Genomic DNA, 16,831 nt, shown 5'->3' with positions numbered 1-16,831 from the left:
ATGGTTGAATCTGGAAAATATCATCCTAAGTGTAGTATCCCAATCACAAAAGAACACACACGGAATGCAGTCACTGATAAGTGGATATTAATTAAGAAGCTCTGAATACCTAAGACACAATTAACATATCAAATCATTCCCAAGAAGAAGGAAGGAGAGGTCCCTGGTCCTGGAAAGGCTCCATGCAACATTGTAGGGGATTGCAAGGACAGAGAAGTGGGAGGGGCTTGATTGGGGAACAGGTGGAGGGAAGAGGGCTTATGGGACTTATGGGGAGGGGGGAGCTAAGAAAGGGGAAATCATTTGGAATGTAAACAAAGAACATAGAAAATAAAGAAAAAAGAGAAAGGCCGATAGAAGAAAGGTAGACAGGAAGGAAATACTTCAGATTTGGCAGGAGGGCTGATGAAGCACACAGCAGGCTTTGCTCCTGCTCGGAGGATGTTGTGGCACTGTAATCCAGTCAGAGTGGATAGCTAGACATCACCCACAATGGGGGCTACCAATATTGATTAGCTGACACTTTGTGGCATGTGGATAAGTATTATTGACCACGGAGCTTCTTTTACAAGGGGATTGTCACGTTGGCCTCCTTTCTGTGTCTTTTAAATAGTTGATTCAGTGGGAAAAGGTGGATTAGCCACTCCTAAGAGCCTTTATTGCACACTCAAGTCTCCTCCAGTTCTGGATTTATTATCTGTCTGCCATGGAAATCTGTTTCACTTTCATTGATGGATTCCTCTTTTTGTAACTACTCCTAAAACATTTATATTGCATAAAGCTTTTCCTAACCTTTGTTCCAAACTAATGATTCTTTTCCCATTCTCATGTGCAAAGGCTCATGATTTTAACGGCCAGTAAGGTTCAAATCTTAAACCTGACTTCATTTGTTTTCTAGAACCTAAAGTATATTTTAAACAGTCTACCAAGTATGCGTACTTATTAAATCACTACCCTGTCAAACTTATAATTTTAAAACCTAACGTCCCTTCCTAGTCAATCTACCTTTAACTGTTTCATTGACATGTCAACAAATGGCATTATTCATCTGACCAACTCAGACCAGAAGACTTGACAGTGTTGTTACACATTTCCATCACTTCCCATACCATCCATTTATAAATTCTATCCAGTCCACTCCAGGTCTTCATGATCCCTTCCCTTGGTCTAATCACCTTTGCTGCTGTCCTCTTTCAGAAATTCATTATCTATCATCAGGTCTCTTCTTAAACATGCGCAATCAGCTCATGTCGATGGTTATTTTTTTATTACTCTTTAATTTATATTTTATATTCCAGTCCTTTATCCCCCTCCTGGCCCTCTCTCTGACTGTTCCTCATCACAGACCTCTCCACCAACACCCTAGTGTCCAAGAGCATGCCCCCCATCCCACCAGACCTCCCCATTACCTGGGGCCTCAAGTCTCTTGAGGGTTAGGTGCATCTTCTCTCACTTGAGTCCAGTCCAGGCAGTCCTCTGCTGTACATGTGTCAGGGCCTCATATCAGCTGGTGTATGCTGCCTGGTTGGTGGCTTGGTGTCTGAGGGATCTTGGGGGTCCAGGTTAGTTGAGACTGCTGGTCTTCCTGTGGAGTCACCCTGCTCAGTTTCTTCCAGTCTCTCCCTAATTCAACCACAGAGGTAACCTGCGTCTGTCCATTGGTTGGGTGTAAATATCTGCATTTGACTTTTAAAATTTTATTATAGTATCTTATGTGAAAGAGTGTTTTGCCTATGTACTTGTCTGTGCATCTTATGCGTGCTTGGTGCCTAAGAAGGCCAGAAGAGAGTGTTGGGTTCTTTGGAGCTGGAGTGAAGGAAGGTTGTAATCTGCCAAGAGAGTACAGAAAATCAAACTTCTTTTCTCTGGAAGAGTATCAAGCGCATTTCCACTGACCCATCTCTCCAGTCCCAAGTAAGAGATGTTCTTATTGGGTTAAACGGTCTGGGAAGACGCAGCCTGAAAGTGGGTGACATCATTCCCTAGGCTTGGGTTGTATAAAAAGAGAAGGGAAGAAGCAAGCTTGTATGCATCGATTCTCTCTTTGCTCTTGACTGCGGATGTGACTACTTGTTTTACCTTCCTGCCTTGACTTCCCCACAATGATGGACTGTAATTTGAACAATCATGTCTTCCTTAAAATTTGCTTTTGTCAGGGTAAAATGAATGAGACACAAATGAAAAGTCTGTCTCAGTCTTCTTAGTCCTTCTTAAGACAAAGTGAGAGGTTTTATTATAATGATGATTTTATTTGTACTTAACAATCAGTTCTGTTTACCGGTTACTTTCCAGGTCAAGGCTTAGCTGTTTCCTTTGTATCAGTGTCTCACCACATCTAGCCTTAAGTTATTCTGTAACCATGACCATGATTTATTTATTTTCTGGAAGAATTCTCTCTCTGTGTCTCTCTCTCTCTGTCTCTGTCTCTCTCTCTTTCTCTCTGTCTCTCTCTGTCTCTCTCCTTCTCTCTGTCTCTCTCCTTTTTCTGCTTCTGTCTCTTATGTTTCTGTCAACCCACCCATCCTTTAGACAAGGTCTTACTGTGTAGCCATAGCTGGCTTGGAATTTGCAATCTAGCTGGCAGACTGGCTTTGAACTCAGAGATCTGCCTGTTGCTGCCTGTCTGAATGCTGGGATTAATTTGAGATGCCATGACTTATCCTTAGATAGCTGGGCTCTCTTCAAGCCTGCTTGACAGAGTCTGACAGAAAACATATGCTTCCTATGTGGAAGTTGATTGAATGAGTGACATCTGTTGCCTGCTGAGAATAGTAGAGGGAGCCTCCGAGCTGTCTGAATGGAAATGAATTGTCAGGGTAGTTTGTTCACACAGATGCTTACGAATGTTCTGGGTGCCTACCCTAAGCTTATACTCTGAGAATCTCACTTTGAGGTGTTAAGTGGCTTGGACTTAAACAGACAGGTTGGTGAGTCTCCTTGGGAGCAGCCAACACAGCTCTATGAGTGAGTCCTCTTCTTGTGGTTATTCTAAAGAGTTTTATAGTTGGCTACTTTAATCTCACTGGTTCTGGGAGCACAACTTGGGAACTGGAAGGCCTGGATTAACTAGAAGCTTCCTTGAGTCCTTGATGAAGACAATAGGCGCTTCCAGTTTATTCTGTTACCTTTGAGCTGCAAGTTTTGGTCTAACTCATTTGTCTTTTCCTCTCCCTTGCTTTGCTTTCTTTTCCTTTCCTTTCCTTTTCTTCAGCACAGCATATAGAAAGTTGAACCTGTCCCATTTCGGACACGCCCTTTTCCCACAGAACTGATAATCAGCTGGCAAGCACTCATATCTGGGAATGGTGTAGTGAATATCTACAAGCAATCTTTTTCTTTTTTTTAATTCAATATATTCTTATTTACATTTCAAATGATTTCTTCTTTCCTTGATTCCCCCCCTCCCCGAAAGTCCCATAAGCCCTCTTCCCTCCCCCTATTCCCCCATCCACCTCTTCCCACTTCCCTGTTCTGGTATTCCTCTACACTGCTGCACTGAGCCTTTCCAGAACCAGGGGCTATTCCTTCCTTCTTCTTGGACATCATTTGATATATGGATTGTGTCTTGGGTATTCCAAGCTTCTAGGCTAATATCCACTTATCAGTGAGTGCATACCATGAGTGTTCTTTTGAGACTGGGTAGGTAACCTCACTTAGGATGATGTTCTCCAGCTCCATCCATTTGTCTAAGAATTTCATGAATTCATTGTTTCTAATGGCTGAATAGTACTCCCTTCTGTATATACACCACATTTTTTGTATCCATTCCTCCATTGAGGGACATCTTGGTTCTTTCCAGCTTCTGGCTATTATAAAGATGGCTGCTATGAACATAGTAGAGCATGTGTCCTTATTACATGCTGGAGAATCCTTTGGGTATATGCCAAGGAGTGGTAGAGCAGGATCCTCCAGAAGTGTCATGCCCAGTTTTCTGAGGAACCGCCAGACTGATTTCCAGAGTGGTTGTACCATCTTGCAATCCCACCAGCAGTGGAGGAGTGTTCTTCTTTCTCCACATTCTCGCCAACACCTGATGTCTCCTGAGTTTTTAAGGTGCTTCTCAGATATCTGAAGTTCTTCAGGTGAAAATTCTTTGTTTAGCTCTGTACCCTATTTTTTAATAGGGTTATTTGGTTTTCTGGGGTCTAACTTCTTGAGTTCTTTGTATATATTGGATATTAGCCCTTTGTTAGAAGTAGGGTTGGTGAAGATCTTTTCCCAATTTGTTGGTTATTGATTTGTCCCTTTGATGGTATACTTTGCCTTACAGAAACTTTGCAATTTTATGAGGTCCCATTTGTCAATTATTGATCTTAGAGCATAAGCTATTGGTGTTCTGTTCAGGAACTTTCCCCCTGTGCCCATGTCCTCAAGGGTCTTCCCAGTTTCTTTTCTATTAGTTTCAGTGTGTCTGGTTTTATGTTGATGTCCTTGATCTGCTCGGAGTTGAGCTTAGTACAAGGAGATAAGAATGGATCAATTTGCATTTTTCTGAATGCTGACTTCCAATTGAACCAGCACCATTTGTTGAAAAGGCTATCTTTTTTCCACTGGATGTTTTCAGTTCCTTTGTCAAAGATCAAGTGACCATAGGTGTGTGGGTTCATTTCTGGGTCTTCAATCCTATTCCATTGATCCACCTGCCTGTTACTGTACCAATACCATGCAGTTGTTTTTTTTTTTTATTCGATATAATTTATTTACATTTCAAATGATTTCCCCTTTTCTAGCCCCCCACTCCCCGAAAGTCCCTTAAGTCCCCTTCTCTTTCCCTGTCCTCCCACCCACCCCTTCCCACTTCCCTGTTCTGGTTTTGCCGAATACTGTTTCACTGAGTCTCTCCAGAACCAGGGGCCAGTCCTCCTTTCTCCTTGTACCTCATTTGATGTGTGGATTATGTTTTGGGTATTCCAGTTTTCTAGGTTAATAACCACTTATTAGTGAGTGCATACCATGATTCACCTTTTGAGTCTGGGTTACCTCACTTAGTATGATGTTCTCTAGCTCCATCCATTTGCCTAAGAATTTCATGAATTCATTGTTTCTAATGGCTGAATAGTACTCCATTGTGTAGATATACCACATTTTTTGTATCCACTCTTCTGTTGAGGGATACCTGGGTTCTTTCCAGCATCTGGCAATTATAAATAGGGCTGCTATGAACATAGTAGAGCATGTATTCTTATTACATGGTGGGGAATCCTCTGGGTATATGCCCAGGAGTGGTATAGCAGGATCTTCTGGAAGTGAGGTGCCCAGTTTTCGGAGGAACCGCCAGATTGATTTCCAGAGTGGTTGTACCAATTTGCAGCCCCACCAGCAGTGGAGGAGTGTTCCTCTTTCTCCACACCCTCTCCAACACCTGCTGTCTCCTGAATTTTTAATCTTAGCCATTCTGACTGGTGTAAGATGAAATCTCAGGGTTGTTTTGATTTGCATTTCCCTAATGACTAATGAAGTTGAGCATTTTTTAAGATGCTTCTCTGCTATCCGAAGTTCTTCAGGTGAGAATTCTTAGTTTAACTCTGTACCCCATTTTTTAATAGGGTTGTTCGGTTTTCTGGAGTCTAACTTCTTGAGTTCTTTATATATATTGGATATTAGCCCTCTATCTGAAGTAGGATTGGTGAAGATCTTTTCCCAATTTGTTGGTTGCCGATTTGTCCTCTTGATGGTGTCCTTTGCCTTACAGAAACTTTGTAATTTTATGAGGTCCCATTTGTCAATTCTTGCTCTTAGAGCATACGCTATTGGTGTTCTGTTCAGAAACTTTCTCCCTGTACCGATGTCCTCAAGGGTCTTCCCCAGTTTCTTTTCTATTAGCTTCAGAGTGTCTGGCTTTATGTGGAGGTCCTTGATCCATTTGGATTTGAGCTTAGTACAAGGAGACAAGGATGGATCAATTCGCATTCTTCTGCATGCTGCCCTCCAGTTGAACCAGCACCACTTTGTTGAAAAGGCTATCTTTTTTCCATTGGATGTTTTCAGCCTCTTTGTCGAGGATCAAGTGGCCATAGGTGTGTGGGTTCATTTCTGGATCTTCAATCCTGTTCCATTGATCCTCCTGCCTGTCACTGTACCAATACCATGCAATTTTTAACACTATTGCTCTGTAGTATTGCTTGAGGTCAGGGATACTGATTCCCCCAGATTTTCTTTTGTTGCTGAGAATAGTTTTAGCTATCCTGGGTTTTTTGTTGTTCCAGATGAATTTGATAATTGCTCTTTCTAACTCTGTGAAGAATTGAGTTGGGATTTTGATGGGTATTGCATTGAATCTGTATATTGCTTTTGGCAAAATGGCCATTTTAACTATATTGAGTCTACCGATCCATGAGCATGGGAGGTTTTCCCATTTTTTGAGGTCTTCTTCCATTTCCTTCTTCAGAGTCTTGAAGTTCTTGTCATACAGATCTTTCACATGTTTGGTAAGAGTCACCCCAAGATACTTTATACTGTTTGTGGCTATTGTTGAGAATAGTTTTAGCTATCCTGGGTTTTTTGTTATTCCAGATGAATTTGAGAATTGTTCTTTCTAACTCTATGAAGAACTGAGTTGGGATTTTGATGGGGATTGTGTTGAATCTGTATATTGCTTTTGTCAAGATGTCCATTTTAATTATATTAATCCTGCCAATCCATGAGCACTGAAGATTTTTCCATTTTCTGGGGTCTTCCTCAATTTCCTTCTTCACAGACCTGAAGTTCTTGTCTTATAGATCTTTCACTGGTTAGAGTCACACCAAAATACTTTATACTGTTTGTGGCTATTGTGAAGGGGGTCATTTCCCTAATTTCTTTCTTAGCCTGCTTATCCTTTGAGTATAGGAAGGCTACTGATTTACTTGTGTTGATTTTATAACCAGCCACTTTGCTTAAGTTGTTTAACAGCTGTAGGAGTTCTCTGGTAGAGTTTTTTGGGTCACTTAATTGTACTATCATATCATCTGCAAATAGTGATAGTTTGAAGTCTTCCTTTCCAATTTGTATCCCTTCGACCTCCTTATGTTGTCTAATTGCCCTAGCTAGTACCTCAAGAACTATATTGAAAAGATATGGAGAGGGGGGCAGCCTTGTCTAGTCCCTGATTTTAGTGACATTGCTTCAAGTTTCTCTCCATTTAGTTTGATGTTGGCTACGGGTTTGCTGTATATTGCTTTTACTATGTTTAGGTATGGGACTTGAATTCCTGTTCTTTCCAAGTCTTTTAGCAGGAAAGAATGCTGAATTTTGTCAAATGCCTTTTCAGCATCTAATGAAATGACCATGTGGTTTTTTCTTTGAGTTTATTTATGTAGTTTATTTATGTAGTGGATTGCATTGATGGATTTCCATATATTGAACCATTCCTGTATCCTTGGGATGAAGCCTACTTGCTCATGGTGAATGATCATTTTGATGTGTTCTTGGATTCAGTTGGCAAGAATTTTATTGAGTATTTTTGCATCGATATTCATAAAGGAAATTGGTCTGAAGTTCTCTTTCTTTGTTGGATCTTTGTGTGGTTTTGGATGCTGATACCAAAACAATCTTTTTCAAACATGCAGATATATAACTATGCTGAATGATTTCTTCCTCTTGAATACAGGTCACTAAATATTTTCAGTTACCTTAGTGTATAGTGGTGTCATAATGTGTGAACTCAGGACAGAAGAAGCTACATACATCAAGTTTTTGTGTCCTTTTTTTCTCCTGTTCTCTATTCTGTGCTTCTCATTTTCTCTTTCTTTTTTTATATAAGCCATTATTTATATAAAACATATAATCCTATTCAGTGTTTGAAAATGTGATTCGAGTGTTATTACTGTACCTTTGGGTGTATAACTTCTTTATTGTGTGAGAACTTATTACACACACAGATCATGTAATTCTCCCTGATTAGTTCCATGGCACAGTTTTTGATTGACTGGTGGGTTTTGTGGTGATGTTTAATTGTTTTTTTAAATTTGTTTGTTTTTTAGTTCTTTATAAATACTAACTCTCAGTCAGACATAATGCTGATAAAGATTTTTGCCCTCATTCTGTTGGCTGTCTCTTCAGTTTAATGATGATGTACTTTGCTGTGTGGGAGCCTTTTTGTTTCACGAGCTCTCCTTCGTTAGTTGTTTGTCTTGATACTTGTGCTGTCAGAATCCTCTTCGGACAGCCATTTTTTTGTGCCTATAGGTTGAAGTATATCACCAACTTTCTTCTCTAACAGATTCAGGTCAGACTGGGTCTTAATTAAGGTCTGAAATCATGCAGGTTATTATTTTAATTTTCTCATATTTGTTGAGACTTAATTACGTTCTACTATATGTTCATTTTGGAGACAATTCTATAGGCTACTGAGAAGAATGTTTATTTTTTAGTGTTTGAGTACAATATTCTATAGATAGGTTAATTCCATTTTATTTATTTTATCCAGAGTTTTTGTATATAGGCTTTGCCACAAAAACCTGTCTATTGGTGAAAATTGGAATTAAATTTGTTCATAAACAGTGTGTTGGGTTTATCTGTGCTTTTAAATATTGTAGCATGTTTTCAATGAGGTTGGGTAAGCTTATGTTTGGAATATATGTGTTTAGATTTGTAGTGCCTTCTTAGTGGGTTGGTCCTGTTATGAATATGAAGTGACCTTTTATGTAATCTCTGATTACCTGGTTTTGATTTGAAATTTATTGTCAAATGTTAGACTATCTATGGCTACACCTGCTTTTTTCCCTAGTACTGTTTCTTTGGAATACCCCTTTCCATCCTTTTATTATAAGATAGTGTTTATTGTTTTTGATAAAGTGAATTTATTGGAGACTGGAAAAAGGTAGGTTCCCCTTTCTTATTCATTCTTCTAGAATGTGCTTTTTAGTATCAGGAACTACATTATTGAAAGATTTGTATCAATTTCTATCATTTTGTTGATTTTGTAATGTTTTCTTATACTTCTTTTGATTAACTATCCTGGCTCTACTTACTTATTCCCTACAATCTCTTGGTTTGTTTATGATTCTCTTTAGAATTAAATATTCCTCCTTGTATCTATGGAGCTAACTTAGTGACCACAAATCCATTTAGTCTATTTTTATCAGGGAAAGATTTTTTATTTATCCTTCACTTTTAATGGATAGTTTTGTAGGGTATAATAGTCTGGGTTGACAGTTGTGGTCTTTCAAAAATTGGAATGCATTTCCCCCAGCCCTCTGACTTTAAAATGTTCTGTTGAAAAATCATTTTTTTATTCTGATGGTATTAGCTTAACAAGTGACTTGATTTTTCTCTCTTAAATTTTTAATGCCTTTTCTTTATTTTCTGTTTCAAACTTTTTAACTATAATATGGGGAGATGATGATGAAGAAGATGATGATGATTTGGTCTTGTTTATTTGGTGTTGTGGATACCTGGTTGGGCATTTCTTTCATTAGATTTGGGCAATCTTCTCTGATTTTATTATTCCTGGTGATTTTTCTATGGGTTTCTTCTTCTTTTAGGCCTATATTCAAAATCTGTCTTTTCATGGTATTCTGTCCTAAGCTCTTATGTTTTGTTCACATATGTATTTTACATTTTCATTCACCATTGCTAAGTGACAGATTTTCTCTGCTTTGTCTTCCAGCCCTATTCTCTTGGTGAGGTTTCTCCTCTGAGATTTTTGTATTTTTTTATTTGACTTATTGCTGTTTTCATTTCCAGAATTATTTGTTTTTTCCAATTCTCTCTACTGAACTGAATTTTTTATGCCTTTGATCAGCATTTCACTTAGCTCTTTGCTTTTGTCCTCCTTTGAGATGTTTGGACATAGTTATGACTGTTCTTTGGAACTCTGCCAGGAGGGTCTTCTGCTGTTCTCATTTGGATTCATTACTACAGGATTAGTAATTTTTGGGTGGGGCATGTTGTCTTGTTTTTTCATGTTACTTTATTTCTGTTTTGAGACTTGAGAATCTGGACCATTCTTTTAGTCACTGCTCTGGTTTTTGATTTTACTCATTATCTTTCCTTCAGTGTAGATGTGAATACTGTTCAGAGCAGGATTAAACCGTAAGAGGGTTGAGTCACTGTTTTCTATTGTGGATCTTTTATAGAAGGCTGTGGGCTTTATTTCTGGTCTTCTGAGAGTTTGGTAGTGTCTGTGTGAACAGAGACTACCCAAGAGTCAGCATGCATCTAGCTGGCCCTCTCTACTGCCTTCTGTGTGGCTAGATTTGGGCAACTCTAGCTTTTCTTCCTTGAGTAAGCTCTGGTCAACTGCTGGCTGAACATCAGAAGTCTTAGGTAGCTGGTGTGTAGTCAAGAGGCATGTGGGATGCTATCCAGGGCTTGGGTCCTTGCTTTTTAACTTATATTTGTCATCTTAAAGCAATATATTTAAAATGTTCTATGCTCACTTTGTCCTTAAAATCAAAACACAATCTTGATTCAATAATTACCTAGGACAACAGAATACGCTAAATAAAAATGCAACTAGTAACTTTAAAAAGTATGTCTTTGATCTCTGTTCCTAACATGCATATGAGATAGTTGATCTTATCAAGTTCCAGTTCCATGGTAGGGCCATGCAGTTAACAGTGGATAATGTCAAATTTTGTAACTGATTGAAATGTAAATTTTTAAGAAAATATTATGTGGTATACCATTTTATATTTGAGAAAGCAGTAATGCTGAGCTAGTAAAAATGAATAGATCATGTTTTTAAAAAGAAATATATGCTAATGAATCATAAACTTTGGACATCATGGATTCCATTATAAATGCACTTGAGTAAAGACATTATTTTAGAGAGATTCTTGCTCATTATCTAGTGATGTATGGGAGTAAAAGGATTAAAATTTAAAATCCCCATGGGTTGCCAGTTTCAGTTTTTGTAGGAGATAATTTAGAGTCGTCGTCGTCGTTTTTTGGAGATACACTATCTGATTGAGGTCAAGTAGTGATGCATTTCCCTGCTCAGCTAAGTTCTTCTGGTCATGTGTGTTTGCACAGATCATCAGTGGGATCCAGTTACCTGTTAGTGAGCCCTCTAACACAGCAGACATAATAGTGATCATAGAAGTCTATGGTGTTCCAAACGACCATGTGAAGCAGCAGACTCGTGTCATTAAGAATAACGGTGAGCTCCTTTACTTCTAAGGGAAAGAAAATTTGATTTTCTTCTTTAGAAAATAATTTTTAAAAAATTAATTTAAGAATAACTTATTCAGTGTGCACCTTATAATAATACAGCTGCAGAATGTTGGTTATACCTCCTGGTTTTATGTGAATGTCTCTGAGAAAATTTGGTTTGGTTCTTCAGACTTGAAATCTTGCTTTGCAGATGTCCTGTGATTTTATAAGCACCAGAAACTTAAAAAGCTGTTTAGTAGATATGTATTTATATAAGTTCCAACTTTACTATAGACAGTCTACAGCTTACTGTGAGAGATGACATAAAAGAAGGAGACTATTATGAGAAATGATTATATCTGAAGGAAAAAAACAAAATACCATGTACACAGGCCCACAGACGATGGTCATAGGAAAACGTATAATTTTTTTTCACAGTTGGAGACAAGGGTAGTAAAGGGAGAAAGAACAACATGACTCTCAGTCATGAAAACTGGGTAGAATATAGGTGCTCAAGAAAGACCAGTGAAGGAGAAAGCGTGCAAGTTACACTGGGATTGCTCATGCATTTCTGAAAGCCATGCTTGCTCTTGGGGAGGTCTCTATGGGAAATGGATAAAATTAAGGCATCTACAGAGGAATAAGGCATTGAGCTTCCAGGAGATTGTTTCTGTAGGTAAGGTGGGAAAGTGTGAAAGAGAAATGAGAAGCAGAGACAGTGCCAGGATATGAATCCAGCACTTAAAAGGCATAGAAGCCATGTTGTAAGGAAGATGGTGGCAGAAATGAAGGGAGGGTGTTTGTGCAAGTCACCCTGTGGGACTAATGATCTGGAATGGAAGACAGGTTGGACTACAAAACTATGGGGACAATGGCAGTGTAATTAGAGATGGGAATGTCTGTGAAGAAAGGATCATATTTGGATAAGGCATAGTTAACTCATCTGTTTGTTCAGATGTGGGAAAGTATACTCAGAAACCTGAAAACTTTCTATAAAAGTAACAATAAGTTACTTTTGCCCAGGTATGGAAATATGTGTATGTGTATGAGAAAGACACAGAGACTAGATACAAAGGAAGGAAGGGAGGCAGGCAGGACACGTGGGATAAAGTGGTGTTAGAGGAAGACCAATGTCTCTACATACAGAGTTTCTGTAGAGTTTTAGAAGTGTCTTTACAGAATCGACTTTAAATCTGCCCCTATACCCCATGGAATTATGTTTGCTTTTAGGCTAAGGTCATCATTCCAGCATAAGATAATTTTCTGTTTCCATTGGCAAAGGACACATTTGGGACCACCACTTGGTAAAATGACCTAGTGACAGCAGGAGCACTATAGAAATCATAGGCATCACTATAATTATTAAAAAATCTACCAGAAATGCTAAAAATGATAAAAACCTATTGACATGACTTGAAAAGAATTTTATTTGTACCTGAACATGTGTAAGTTTTCTCCCAACCATTGGATCTATAAGCACAGGTTTGATCCGGCTGTGATTATCTTGAGTCTGTTAACTCACAGTTTAAATCCTAAATGATTTAGTTAGAGCTGACAAACATTTGGATTCCTTGCTGTGGCAAGGGATTGGGCCCTTGGGAAGATTTATTTTACTAGAGCACCAAATTATTTATTAACTTGGGACTTTGAAATCATCACCAGAAAAAAACAAGACAGAGAGTTCTTCCTATAACAACCTAGCACAGAAAAGCGGCACTTTTCTCTTCCCCGTGTTTCCATTTCGTAGGGAAGGGAGTGCCTTAGCTTCAGTCCTGTTATATAAATATTCAGTTATCTGCTTTGAAGTCAGCCTCAGGGCTAGTATCTCTGCTTTGCAATTTGCCAGGAAACACTAGGACACAATGTGACCTCTTTGAGTTGTAGTTTCCTTGCCTGTGAACCCTGTTGGGTTTGCAATTCCTATATAGTTTCCAAAAGCCAGGACATTGTTGTTATAACATCTTCCCCTCACTGGCTACATTAAACGTTTAAGTGCTGTGAAACACAAATAAGTATTGTTAATGCTCAACTGCTAGAAAGAAAGATTGTAGAGAGCCATTACTATTTGCCTTTTTTTTTTACCTTAAAGAAAGTATCTGTGATATTCCTGTATCCGTTTTTTTAATTTCAGCTTTTAGTCCAAAGTGGAATGAAACATTTACATTTCTTATTCAAGTGCCAGAAGTGGCATTGATACGTTTTGTTGTTGAAGCTCAACAAGGCTTCCTATCAGGAAATGAATTACTCGGGCAGTATACTTTACCAGTTCTTTGCATGAACAAAGGTAATAAATATTCTCAAATGTATGATGATTCTATTAACACGTAAATAGACCTCTATCAAAGTTGCTCTTGGATCACACCAAATTTCTCCATCTCTTCATCTACATCTGTGGGATGTGAAGGGAGATTTGGGTGGACCCATGTGTTTCCTTCTGTTGAACAGTCGAGACATGTTCTTTCTGTGGAAAGTGATTTGGGGATGCGGTATGCTGGGCTGCTAGGGCAACTTGGCACGTGTGTTTCTTTGCCAGGATCCTAATTCTTCCTTTTCCATGAAAGGTAGTCATGGCGACAAGAAGATATGAAGGACCGGGGTAAGGCAGGGGGGACACACTGGCTCCTTCTTCTGCCTGAGGACAAACTGCGAGCCTGGGAGCCAGAGCTTTTTGGATCATTCTTGTGTCTGGAAGCACGGTGCACAGTCACCTTCCCCGAGTGGTTTATTTAGTGCTATCAATAAATAGCTTTGTTGCAGGATGCTTACTTTTTTATCACCAGGGAGCAGTCAGGGTCTTTTTTTTTTTTTTTTTTTTTTTTTTTACTTTTTTTTTTTTTATTATTCGATATAATTTATTTACAATTCAAATGATTTCCCCTTTTCTAGCCCCCCCACTCCCCGAAAGTCCCGCAAGCCCCCTTCTCTTCCCCTGTCCTCCCACCCACCCCTTCCCACTTCCCCGTTCTGGTTTTGCTCAATACTGTTTCACTGAGTCTTTCCAGAACCAGGGGCCACTCCTCCTTTCTTCTTGTACCTCATTTGATGTGTGGATTATGTTTTGGGTATTCCAGTTTTCTAGGTTAATATCCACTTATTAGTGAGTGCATACCATGATTCACCTTTTGAGTCTGGGTTACCTCACTTAGTATGATCTTCTCTAGCTCCATCCATTTGCCTAAGAATTTCATGAATTCATTGTTTCTAATGGCTGAATAGTACTCCATTGTGTAGATATACCACATTTTTTGCATCCACTCTTCTGTTGAGGGATACCTGGGTTCTTTCCAGCATCTGGCAATTACAAATAGGGCTGCTATGAACATAGTAGAACATGTATCCTTATTACATGGTGGGGAGTCTTCTGGGTATATGCCCAGGAGTGGTATAGCAGGATCTTCTGGAAGTAAGGTGCCCAGTTTTCGGAGGAACCGCCAGACTGATTTCCAGAGTGGTTGTACCAATTTGCAACCCCACCAGCAGTGGAGGAGTGTTCCTCTTTCTCCACACCCTCTCCAACACCTGCTGTCTCCTGAATTTTTAATCTTAGCCATTCTGACTGGTGTAAGATGAAATCTTAGGGTTGTTTTGATTTGCATTTCCCTAATGACTAATGAAGTTGAGCATTTTTTAAGATGCTTCTCCGCCATCCGAAGTTCTTCAGGTGAGAACTCTTTGTTTAACTCTGTACCCCATTTTTTAATAGGGTTATTTGGTTTTCTGGAGTCTAACTTCTTGAGTTCTTTATATATATTGGATATTAGCCCTCTATCTGATGTAGGATTGGTGAAGATCTTTTCCCAATTTGTTGGTTGCCGATTTGTCCTCTTGATGGTGTCCTTTGCCTTACAGAAACTTTGTAATTTTATGAGGTCCCATTTGTCAATTCTTGCTCTTAGAGCATACGCTATTGGTGTTCTGTTCAGAAACTTTCTCCCTGTACCGATGTCCTCAAGGGTCTTCCCCAGTTTCTTTTCTATTAGCTTCAGAGTGTCTGGCTTTATGTGGAGGTCCTTGATCCATTTGGATTTGAGCTTAGTACAAGGAGACAAGGATGGATCAATTCGCATTCTTCTGCATGCTGACCTCCAGTTGAACCAGCACCATTTGTTGAAAAGGCTATCTTTTTTCCATTGGATGTTTTCAGCCTCTTTGTCGAGGATCAAGTGGCCATAGGTGTGTGGGTTCATTTCTGGATCTTCAATCCTGTTCCATTGATCCTCCTGCCTGTCACTGTACCAATACCATGCAATTTTTAACACTATTGCTCTGTAGTATTGCTTGAGGTCAGGGATACTGATTCCCCCAGATTTCCTTTTGTTGCTGAGAATAGTTTTAGCTATCCTGGGTTTTTTGTTGTTCCAGATGAATTTGATAATTGCTCTTTCTAGCTCTGTGAAGAATTGAGTTGGGATTTTGATGGGTATTGCATTGAATCTGTATAGTGCTTTAGGCAAAATGGCCATTTTAACTATATTGATTCTGCCGATCCATGAGCATGGGAGGTTTTCCCATTTTTTGAGGTCTTCTTCCATTTCCTTCTTCAGAGTCTTGAAGTTCTTGTCATACAGATCTTTCACATGTTTGGTAAGAGTCACCCCAAGATACTTTATACTGTTTGTGGCTATTGTGAAGGGGGTCATTTCCCTAATTTCTTTCTCAGCCTGCTTATCCTTTGAGTATAGGAAGGCCACTGATTTGCTTGAGTTGACTTTATAACCTGCCACTTTGCTGAAGTTGTTTATCAGCTGTAGGAGCTCTCTAGTGGAGTTCTTTGGGTCACTTAGGTAGACGATCATGTCGTCTGCAAATAATGATAGTTTGACTTCTTCCTTTCCAATTTGTATCCCTTTGACCTCCTTATGTTGTCGAATTGCCCGAGCTAGTACCTCAAGTACAATATTGAAAAGATAAGGAGAAAGGGGGCAGCCTTGTCTTTTTGAAGGAGAAAGGTGAGGGCTAATTTTGGATCACGATGCCCTTCGGGAGAGGAGACATGTGAGGTATGTGGGCTCATCACGGGGATACTAGGAATACTTCATTTTATGGAAAAGTAACATGCTATGTTGGAATAACTATAGCCCTGCCCCACAGCGAGATAGCTACGTTAAGACTCCTTCTTCCTCAGTGGCAATGTGGAGGCCATTGCTCTTAGTGTGTTATTTCTAATTTGACACAGTTCCTCTTCCGCAGGTTATCGTCGCGTTCCTCTGTTATCCAAATCCGGTGGGAACCTTGACCCTTCTTCACTGTTTGTTTACGTTTGGTACTTCAGAGAGTGACGAAGCATAAGTGACGGGTTAGCTACACATCACAGTAAAAAGTCCAAAGGAATGTTGGTACATCTTCTTTTATTAACCATAAAATAAAAGACCATTAAGTCAGACATACCTATGTTATTCACCTTCTAATAGGGAAAACAGAAGGGGTTGGGTAGGGGAATAAAATTACTAGAGGATGCATATAGCGGTTCTCTGGGTGCAGGCCGCGTTGTTTCCTGGGTACACTCCACACCGTTCCTTGGGTACACATCGTGCCGCTTCTCTGGGCGCACAGTGTGCATTTCCTTGACTGCTGGTTTCTCTTATGCTTCTTCCAGGGTTGCGTTTTCAAATGCTTGTTATCATATTTAATGAGTAAAATTTACAGCTTTTAAAAGTATGCCTGATCATATAAGACATGTTAGCAAATATTTAGCAGCACAGAAGATGTGAAATCGAAGAGTATTTTAACTTCCTAACACCCACTGCTGCCTATT

General features: G+C 39.3%; 1 protein-coding gene across 1 annotated transcript in view; it reads left to right on the top strand.

Moving 5' to 3' along the window:
• The window catches only part of Plcz1 (phospholipase C zeta 1), a 63,799-nt gene extending 47,444 nt beyond the window's left edge, over nucleotides 1-16,355 (top strand). Inside the window, exons 11-13 of the mRNA XM_052172752.1 lie at nucleotides 10,957-11,083; nucleotides 13,208-13,360; nucleotides 16,267-16,355. Of these exons, the coding sequence (XP_052028712.1) occupies nucleotides 10,957-11,083; nucleotides 13,208-13,360; nucleotides 16,267-16,355 (369 nt within the window). The remainder of the gene's footprint in view (nucleotides 1-10,956; nucleotides 11,084-13,207; nucleotides 13,361-16,266) is intronic.
• The last annotated feature ends 476 nt before the right edge of the window (nucleotides 16,356-16,831 follow it).

This window comes from Apodemus sylvaticus, chromosome 2, assembly GCF_947179515.1.
Source record: "Apodemus sylvaticus chromosome 2, mApoSyl1.1, whole genome shotgun sequence".
Classification (NCBI taxonomy): domain Eukaryota; kingdom Metazoa; phylum Chordata; class Mammalia; order Rodentia; family Muridae; genus Apodemus; species Apodemus sylvaticus.
This window is presented reverse-complemented; position numbering and strand designations above follow the sequence as displayed.